Source organism: Diachasma alloeum, unplaced genomic scaffold (genome assembly GCF_001412515.2).
Source record: "Diachasma alloeum isolate Michigan unplaced genomic scaffold, Dall2.0 Dall_scaffold_00178, whole genome shotgun sequence".
Classification (NCBI taxonomy): domain Eukaryota; kingdom Metazoa; phylum Arthropoda; class Insecta; order Hymenoptera; family Braconidae; genus Diachasma; species Diachasma alloeum.
Genome location: NW_021680344.1, coordinates 1,939,072 through 1,949,909, shown reverse-complemented (window position 1 = coordinate 1,949,909; position 10,838 = coordinate 1,939,072). Strand labels below are relative to the sequence as shown.

At 46.4% G+C, this 10,838-nt stretch overlaps 1 protein-coding gene across 1 annotated transcript in view; it reads left to right on the top strand.

Moving 5' to 3' along the window:
• The first annotated feature begins 2,528 nt into the window (after positions 1-2,528).
• The window catches only part of LOC114841264 (mucin-19-like), a 9,184-nt gene continuing 874 nt past the window's right edge, over positions 2,529-10,838 (top strand). The window contains exons 1-4 of the mRNA XM_029126171.1: positions 2,529-2,558; positions 2,628-3,365; positions 4,490-4,663; positions 4,735-10,717. Of these exons, the coding sequence (XP_028982004.1) occupies positions 2,529-2,558; positions 2,628-3,365; positions 4,490-4,663; positions 4,735-10,717 (6,925 nt within the window). The remainder of the gene's footprint in view (positions 2,559-2,627; positions 3,366-4,489; positions 4,664-4,734; positions 10,718-10,838) is intronic.

The window sequence follows — 10,838 nt, the reverse complement described above, 5'->3', positions numbered from 1 at the left end:
CCATTGTCGGAGGTAGCTATATACGATAGGATACAAAATTTCATTTGTCGAAATGTCAATGTCGACCACCTCTTATCATTTATATCAATTTCATAGGATTGGAGGTGTCTTTCAAAGAAGTATTCTTGTAATTGTTGAGTAACAAGAATAACTTGATTATTTGGCTCTAGGATTACGATATTGATCAAATGTAATTGAGGACCAGCCTCGGTCGGCATCATCAATATTACGTTTTCCCTGATATGTCCCAAATAATTGAGAGAGCTTACTATTGTAATACCTCCAGATCGATTGGACGGGAGAACTGGCAGAAAATGACGATAATTTAGATCTAATTCTAATCTCTTGTTAAGAGCTAGACCAGGGAGAAAAGGTGGTGGTAAAGACTTGTTGATGAGTAACCGATAATTCAATTTTAATTGTGCCTTGATGGCTATTTTTAGTATTTTCTACGATATCGAGAAAAGGAGAGATTACCATGTATAAATAGCACTGATTACCATCCACATGGTGACCATGAAAAAATCATAAAATGGTGTTTAAAGGTGCTGGTAAAGACTTGTTGATGAGTGACCGATAATTCAATTTTAATTGTGCCTTGATAGATATTTTTAGTATTTTCTACGATCTCGAGAAAAGGAGAGATCACCATGTATAAATAGCACTGACTACCATCCACATGGTCATCTCTCCTATAATAATGGTTGTCGTTGCTATATTGTATAGTAATGCCTACCATGTTCGAATGGTATTGATTACTAAACCAGTTTCAAGGTTTCTGATAAAAAAGTTCAATGTGACAATTGTTCAATGTCAATATTCGTTATTGGTGTGTTGGCACTCCCAGAAGCGTGTTTACGGTAGTACGCTATGTACGCTGCACGCCGTTTGTGCCGTATGCGAGAAAAGAGGGGATGATAATTTGTGTATAAAAATGCCGAAAAATCATTGAAAATATTACTATCAACCCAGAAATGAGATTCTACGCACTTCTTGCTGCCTTGGCAGTTGTCTGCATGAGCCGTGTAAGTGTATTTTTCATTTAGTATGATCACAAATTTTCATTGTCACGTGCTTTTTCATTGTCGTTGTTTCAATAATCAATCTAAATTGAAGGCTGATGCAGATTGGATAGACAGCCTCATCACCGCAACCCGAAATGCTATCTCAAGCTACCAAAGCAGTATTGCAGATATCAACCGTACTTTCATAATAGCTCACGAAGACAGAATTAAAAGAATAGGCGACTTGGTTGACGCTAGTCATCAACGACTTGGAGTAAGTTTCGCCACGTAAATTATATTGATCAATCGAACAATAAAGGAAACCGAGGAAAGCGGGGTGGCCGGGGCATACTAGGGTACATTAAAAAAATGCAAAAATTGAGAAATTCAAGGGTTTGACAAAGGGTCGATCAGGGATCTGGAAAAAGTAAAAAAAAGCGCAAAAAATTCGAATAATATAAAGGAAAAATTTAAAAAAATGGAAGATTTCTGAAAATTCTTTCAATTCTTGCACAGACCGGAATGAGCTGCCATATTGGATATTTTGATTAAAACTGGGGCCTGATAATGATCCAGACTTAGTTAAATGAATTTGCTAAACCCATCACCTTACGGTCGATAACGACGGAAAAAATAAAAAATGAAAAGGATGGAATTCCACTTGCTGTGCATACTCTCTGTTTACTGATATAAACGTCACTTTGCTACTGTAGCAAGCGAATAAAAACAATCAATTAGAAGTATTAAGATTTCACTTCGTAAATTTGAGATAAACATGACAAATCAAATGGAAAAATTCGGAAATTTCAATTTGCCCAGAAAAATGAACTAAAATTAAGCAAAAAAAAATTATTTAGGAAAAAACTGAATAATATCATCGGTTCCGCCAATTTTTTTGGTGACAAGTGGAGCTGCTCGTTATCGACATAGTTGAAAAACAAAATTAGTTTGACGAATAACGAAAACTGTGAAAAAAGTATAGAAAATCGTTATAATGTACTCTTCTGTTGATGAACATGAAATTGAAGAAAAAGAATTCTTTTATGCGTACCCTATCGCGCTCCAAATTATAAAATCGATTAGTCGGGACCTTCTGTACCGATTTCAGAGTTTTTCTATCTTTTTCTGGAGATTCGAAGGTGAAAAACAAAGAAACAATATTTATAACTATTTTAAAGTTCTTGGATACTACTCCATTGTGCACCCAACTGTAATACGTTGGAGACGCGAGTTGATAATTTTAGAATGTGAATATTATTTGCTAAAAAACAATATAATTATGATAGAAGCTCTGACGCCCGCCTCTTTGTCTTAGCTACCCCGCTTTGGGGCGGTTTCCCCTTTATAATAATTCTTTCATTCTTCCCCTGACATCTTAAGCCTATTATTGCGTCTGGTGAAAGAAAGGGGAAAGATGTAGACAGCTGCGTGAATCCATTGAACGAAACAAACAAGCAGGATCGAATAAAATGCATTAATGCAATAAAGTTGTGCTTCAATCAAAATATGCCCAATTATGCAAACATGAGCGCTGAACTGGACGATCTTGCAAAGGTGAGTAAATTATTTGATTGGGAAAAATTTCATGAATGCACAAAAATGATATTACAATTGTATCTGCAGGGAGGAGAGGAATTTCAAGCAGATCTGGTAGCTATTCGAAAAGAATGTGGGAACAATAGATGGCGATGGTTGTGTTGTAAAACGCGCGTAGACTTACTTAAACGAAACATTAAATGGTGGAGAAGCTACATAAGAAGACTAAGGAAAACTGAACACCGGGAAACTTCTGTGGCCAAGAAGAAAATTGAGGGCTGCAGCAGTGCATCGTTGAATGTGTTCACGAAGGCAGTGAATTCGTATCATCTCATCGCTCGACGATGCATTGCTAATCTACCTGTAGGATCTTCGACCACTGCCCAACCGACTCTTGCCGAACCTACGAACACTGTTGCTGATGGACATACTGCGGCACCTGCCACCATCGCAGCTCCGGAACCTACTGGTGCCGCTACCGTCACCACAGCTCCGGAAGCTACTGCTGCAACTGCAATTACCGTAGCACCTGAACATATTGCAGCATCTACCATCACTGCAGCTGCGGAAGCTACTGCTCTAACTGCAATTGCCATAGCACCAGAACCTACTGCAGTACCTACCACTCCCGCAGCTCCAGAAGTTACTGCAGCAACTGAAATTTCCGCAGCACTTTGGATAGACAGCCTCATCACCGGAACTCGAAAATCTATCTCAAGCTACCAAAGCAGTCTTGCAGATATCACCCGTTCTTTCATAAAAGCTCACGAAGACAGAATTGAAAGAATAAGCGACTTGGCTGACGCTAGTCGTCAAATACTTGCAGTAAGTTTTGCCACGTAAATTATATTGATCAATTGAACAATAAGGGAGACCGAGGAAAGCGGGGTGGCCGGGGCCTAGTAAGGTGCATTAAAAAAAATGCCAAAATTGCGAAATTCAAGGGGTTGACAAAGGGTGGATCAGGGACCAATAAAACGTAAAAAAAGTTCAAAAAATTCGAATAATACTAAGAAAAAAATTTAAAAAAGTGAATAAATCTGAAAATACTTGCAATATTTTCATACACTGGGATGAGAAGCCATAATGGAAATTTTGATTAAAACTGGGGCCTGACAATGATCTAGACTTAGATAATCGAATAAATTTGCTAAACCCTTCCTCCGAAGGTCGATAACTACGGAAAAAAGGAAAAATGAGAAGAATGGAATTCCACTTGCTGTGCATCCTCTCTGTTTACTGATATAAACATCACTTTGCTACTGAAGCAAGAGAATAAAAACAATCAATTTGAAATATTAAGATTTCACTTCGTAAATTTGAGATAATCAAGACAAATCTAATGGAAAAATTCGGAAATTTCAATTTGCCCAGAAAAATAAAACAAAATTAAGGAAAAAAAAGATTTTTTAGGAAAAAAGGAATAATATCATGGGTTCCGCCAATTTTTTTGGTGACAAGTGGGGCTGCTCGTTATCGACATAGTTGAAAAACAAAATTAGTTTGATGAATAACGAAAACTGTAAAAAAAACTATAGAAAATCGTTACAACGTACTCTTCTGTTGATGAACATGAAATTGAAGAAAAAGAATTCTTTTATGCGTACCCAAATCATAAAATCGTATCGCGCTCCAAATTATAAAATCTATTAGTCGGGGCCTTCCCTACCGATTTCAGAGTTTTTCTATCTTTTTCTGGAGATGTGAAGGTGAAAAACGATGAAAAAATATTTATAATTATTTTAAAGTTCTTGGATACTACCCCATTGTGCCCCCAACTGTAATACGTTGGAGACGCAAGTTAACAATTTTAGAGTGTGGATAGTGATTCCTAAAAAGCAATATTATTATGATAGAAGCTCTGACACACGCCTCTTTATCTTAGCTACCCCGCTTTGCCACGGTTTCCCCTTTATAATAATTTTTCATTCTTTCCCTGAAATCTCAAGCCTATTATTGCGACTGCTGAAAGAAAGGGGAAAGATGTAGATAGCTGCGTGAAACCATTGAACGAAAAAAACAAGCAGGAGCGAATAAAATGCATAAATGCAATAGAGTTGTGCTTCAATCAAAATATGCCCAATTATGCAAACATTATCGCTAAACTTGACGATCTTGCAAAGGTGAGTAAATTATTTGATTGGGAAAAATTTCATGAATGCAAAAAATGATGATATTATAATTGTATCTGCAGGAAGGAGAAAAATATCAAGCAGAACTGGTAGCTATTCGAAAAGAATGTGAGAACAACAGAAGGCCACGGTTGTGTCTTAATAGGCGCGTAGACCCACTTAAACTAAACGTTAAATGGTGGAGAAGCCATGTAGGAAGAATAAGGAGAACTGAACACCGGGAAAGTTTGATGACCAAGGAGAAAATTGACCGCTGCAGTAGTCCATCGTTGAATGTGTTCCAGAAAGCACTGAATACTCACAAACTCATCGCTCGACGATGCATTGCTAAACTGCCTATAGGATATTCGACCACTGCCCAACCGACTCTTGCCGAAACTACAACCACTGTTGCTGACGAACCTACTGCTGCACCTGCCACCATCGCAGGTCCGGAACCTACTGCTGCCGCAACCACCACCACAGCTCCGGAAGCTACTGCTGTAACTGCAATTGCCATAGTACCAGAACCAACTTCAATACCTACCACCATCACAGCTCCAGAACCTACTGCTGTAGCTACCACCACTGCCGCTCCGGAACCTACTGCTGCAGATACCACCACCTCAGTTCTGGATCCTACTGTTGTACCTGCCACCACGGCAACTGCGGAAGCTACTGCTGCAACTGGAATTGCCGTAGCACTGGAACCTACTGCAGCAACTAACACCACCGCAGCCCCGGCAGCTACCGCTGTACCTGCAATTAACGCAGCACCGGAACCTACTGCTCCATCTACCACCACGGTAGCTCCGGAAGCTACTGCTGCACCTGAAATTACCGGAGCACCTGAACCTACTGCAGCACCTACCATCACGGCAGCTGCAGATGCTACTGCTGCACCTGCAATTACCGCAGCACCTGAACCTACTGCAGCACCTACCACCGCTGTAGCTCCGGAAGATACTGTTGCACCTGCAATTACCGGAACTACGGAAGCTATTGTTGCATCTACCATCATGGCAGCTGAGGAAGCTACTGTTGCACCTGCAATTACCGCAGCTCCGGAAGATATTGTTGCATCTACCACCGTGGCAGCTGCGCGAGCTACTGCTGCACCTGAAATTAGCGCAGCACCGGAACCTACTGCAGCACCTACCACCAGCGCAGCTCCGGATGCTACTGCTCCACCTGCAATTACCGCAGCACCTGAACCTATTGCAGCACCTACCACCACTGTACCTCCGGAAGATACTGTTGCACCTACAATTACCGCAACTATGGAAGCTATTGTTGCATCTACCACCATGGCAGCTCCGGAAGCTACTGCTGCACCTGCAATTACCGCGGCACCTGAACCTACGGCAGCACCTACCACCACTGCAGCTGCAGATGCTACTGCTGCACCTGCAATTACCCAAGCACCTGAATCTACTGCAGCACCTACTACCACTGCAGCTCCGGAAGGTACTGCTGCACCTGCAGTTACCGCGGCACCTGTACCTACTGCAGCACCTACCACCACTGCAGCTGCGGAAGCTACTGTTGCACCTGCAATTTTCGCAGCTCCGGAAAATATTGTTGCATCTACCACTATGGCAGCGCCGGAAGCTACTGCTGTACCTGCAATTACCGCAGCACCTGAATCTATTGCAGCATCTACTATCACTGCAGCTGCGGAAGCTACGACTGCAACTACAATTCCTGTAGCACCAGAACCTACTGCAATACCTACCATCACCGCAGCTCCGGAAGATACTGTTGCACCTGCAATTACCGCAACTACGGAAGCTATTGTTGCATCTACCACCGTGGCAGCTGCGGAAGCTACTGTTGCACCTGCAATTACCGCAGCTCCGGAAGATATTGTTGCATCTACCACCGTGGCAGCTGCGCGAGCTACTGCTGCACCTGAAATTAGCGCAGCACCGGAACCTACTGCAGCACCTACCACCAGCGCAGCTCCGGATGCTACTGCTCCACCTGCAATTACCGCAGCACCTGAACCTATTGCAGCACCTACCACCACTGTACCTCCGGAAGATACTGTTGCACCTACAATTACCGCAACTATGGAAGCTATTGTTGCATCTACCACCATGGCAGCTCCGGAAGCTACTGCTGCACCTGCAATTACCGCGGCACCTGAACCTACGGCAGCACCTACCACCACTGCAGCTGCAGATGCTACTGCTGCACCTGCAATTACCCAAGCACCTGAATCTACTGCAGCACCTACTACCACTGCAGCTCCGGAAGGTACTGCTGCACCTGCAGTTACCGCGGCACCTGTACCTACTGCAGCACCTACCACCACTGCAGCTCCGGAAGGTACTGCTGCACCTGCAGTTACCGCGGCACCTGTACCTACTGCAGCACCTACCACCACTGCAGCTCCGGAAGGTACTGCTGCACCTGCAGTTACCGCGGCACCTGTACCTACTGCAGCACCTACCACCACTGCAGCTCCGGAAGCTACTGCTGCACCTGCAATTACCGCAGCACCGGAAGATATTGTTGCATCTACCACCGTGACAGCTGCGGAAGCTACTGCTGCACCTGCAATTACCCCAGCACCTGAACTTACGGCAGCACCTACTACCACTGCAGCTCCGGAAGCTACTGCTGCACCTGCAATTACCGCAGCACCGGAAGATATTGTTGCATCTACCACCATGGCAGCTCTGGAAGCTACTGCTGCAACTGCAATTACCGCAGCACCTGAATCTATTGCAGCATCTACTACCACTGCAGCTGCGGAAGCTACGGCTGCAACTACAATTCCTGTAGCACCAGCACCTACTGCAACACCTACCACCACCGCAGCTCCGGAAGCTACTGTTGCACCTGCAATTACGGCAACTACGGAAGCCATTGTTACATCTACCACCGTGCTAGCTCCGGAAGCTACTGTTGCACCTGCAATTACCGCAGCACCTGAATCTATTGCAGCATCTACTACCACTGCAGCTGCGGAAGCTACGGCTGCAACTACAATTCCTGTAGCACCAGAACCTACTGCAATACCTACCATCACCGCAGCTCCGGAAGATACTGTGGCACCTGCAATTACCGCAACTACGGAAGCCATTGTTACATCTACCACCGTGGCAGCTCCGGAAGCTACTGCTGCACCTGCAATTACTGCAGCACCTGAACCTACTGCAGCACCTACCACCACTGCAGCTGCGGAAGCTACGGCTGCAACTACAATTCCTGTAGCACCAGAACCTACTGCAATACCTACCATCACCGCAGCTCCGGAAGATACTGTGGCACCTGCAATTACCGCAACTACGGAAGCCATTGTTGCATCTACCACCGTGACAGCTGCGGAAGCTACTGCTGCACCTGCAATTACACCAGCACCTGAACTTACTGCTGCACCTACTACCACTGCAGCTCCGGAAGCTACTGCTGCACCTGCAATTACTGCAGCACCTGAACCTACTGCAGCACCTACCACCACTGCAGCTGCGGAAGCTACTGTTGCACCTGCAATTTTCGCAACTACGGAAGCTATTGTTGCATCTACCACCGTGGCAGCTGCGGAAGCTACCGTTGCACCTGCAATTACCGCAGCTCCGAAAGATATTGTTGCATGTACCACCATGGCAACTCTGGAAGCTACTGCTGCAACTGCAGTTACCGCAGCACCTGAACCTACTGCAGCACCTACCACCACCGCAGCTGCAGATGCTACTGCTGCACCTGCAATTACCGCAGCACCTGAATCTACTGCAGCACCTACCACCACTGCAGCTGCGGAAACTACTGTTGCACCTGCAATTACCGCAGCTCCGGAAGATATTGTTGCATCTACCACCATGGCAGCTCCGGAAGCTACTGCTGTACCTGCAATCACCGCAGCACCTGCATCTATTGCAGCAGCTACTACCACTGCAGCTGGGGAAGCTACGGCTGCAACTACAATTCCTGTAGCACCACAACCTACTGCAATACCTACCACCACCGCAGCTCCGGAAGATACTGTTGCACCTGCAATTACCGCAGCACCGGAACCTACTGCAGCACCTACCACCAGCGCAGCTCCGGATGCTACTGCTGCACCTGCAATTACCGCAGCACCGGAACCTACTGCAGCACCTACCACCAGCGCAGCTCCGGATGCTACTGCTGCACCTGCAATTACCGCAGCACCGGAACCTACTGCAGCACCTACCACCACTGTAGCTCCGGAAGATACTGTTGCACCTGCAATTACCGCAGCTCCGGAAGATATTGTTGCACCTACCACCAGCGCAGCTCCGGATGCTACTGCTGCACCTGCAATTACCGCAGCACCTGAACCTATTGCAGCACCTACCACCACTGTACCTCCGGAAGATACTGTTGCACCTACAATTACCGCAACTATGGAAGCTATTGTTGCATCTACCACCATGGCAGCTCCGGAAGCTACTGCTGCAACTGCAATTACCGCACCACCTGAACCTACTACAGCACCTACCACCACTGCAGGTGCAGATGCTACTGCTGCACTTGCAATTACCCCAGAACCTGAACCTACTGTAGCAGCTACTACCACTGCAGCTCCGGAAGCTACTGCTGCACCTGCAATTACCGCAGCACCTGAACCTACTGCAGCAGCTACCACCACTGGAGCTGCGGAAGCTACTGTTGCATCTGCAATTACCGCAGCTCCGGAAAATATTGTTGCATTTACCACTGTGTCAGCTCCGGAAGCTACTGCTGTATCTGCAATTACTGCAGCACCTGAACCTATTGCAGCATCTACTACCACTGTAGCTGCGGAAGCTACGGGTGCAACTACAATTCCTGTAGCACCAGAACCTACTGCAATACCTACCACCACCGCAGCTCCGGAAGATACTGTTGCACCTGCAATTACCGCAACTACGGAAGCCATTGTTGCATCTACCACCGTGGCAGCTGCGGAAGCTACTGTTGCACCTGCAATTACCGCAGCTCCGGAAGATATTGTTGCACCTACCACCATGGCAGCTTCGGAAGCTACTGCTGTACCTGCAATTACCGCAGCACCTGAATCTATTGCAGCATCTACTACCACTGCAGCTGCGGAAGCTACGGCTGCAACTACAATTCCTGTAGCACCAGAACCTACTGCAATACCTACCACCACCGCAGCTCCGGAAGATACTGTTGCACCTGCAATTAGCGCAACTACGGAAGCCATTGTTGCATCTACCACCGTGGCAGCTGCGGAAACTACTGTTGCACCTGCAATTACCGCAGCTCCGGAAGATATTGTTGCATCTACCACCATGGCAGCTCCGGAAGCTACTGCTGTACCTGCAATCACCGCAGCACCTGCATCTATTGCAGCAGCTACTACCACTGCAGCTGGGGAAGCTACGGCTGCAACTACAATTCCTGTAGCACCACAACCTACTGCAATACCTACCACCACCGCAGCTCCGGAAGATACTGTTGCACATGCAAGTACCGCAACTACGGAAGCTATTGTTACATCTACCACCATGGCAGCTCCGGAAGCTACTGCTGTACTTGCAATTGCCGCAGCTCCTGAATCTATTGCAGCATCTACTACCACTGCAGCTGCGGAAGCTACGGCTGCAACTACAATTCCTGTAGCACCAGCACCTACTGCAATACCTACCACCACCGCAGCTCCGGAAGATACTGTTGCACCTGCAATTACCGCAACTACGGAAGCTATTGTTGCATCTACCACCGTGGCAGCTGCGGAAGCTACTGTTGCACCTGCAATTACCGCAGCTCCGGAAGATATTGTTGCACCTACCACCATGGCAGCTCCGGAAGCTACTGCTGTACCTGCAATTACCGCAGCACCTGAATCTATTGCAGCATCTACTACCACTGCAGCTGCGGAAGCTACGGCTGCAACTACAATTCCTGTAGCACCAGAACCTACTGCAATACCTACCATCACCGCAGCTCCGGAAGATACTGTTGCACCTGCAATTACCGCAACTACGGAAGCTATTGTTGCATCTACCACCATGGCAGCTCCGGAAGCTACTGCTGCAACTGCAATTACCGCACCACCTGAACCTACTACAGCACCTACCACCACTGCAGGTGCAGATGCTACTGCTGCACTTGCAATTACCCCAGAACCTGAACCTACTGTAGCAGCTACTACCACTGCAGCTCCGGAAGCTACTGCTGCACCTGCAATTACCGCAGCACCTGAACCTAC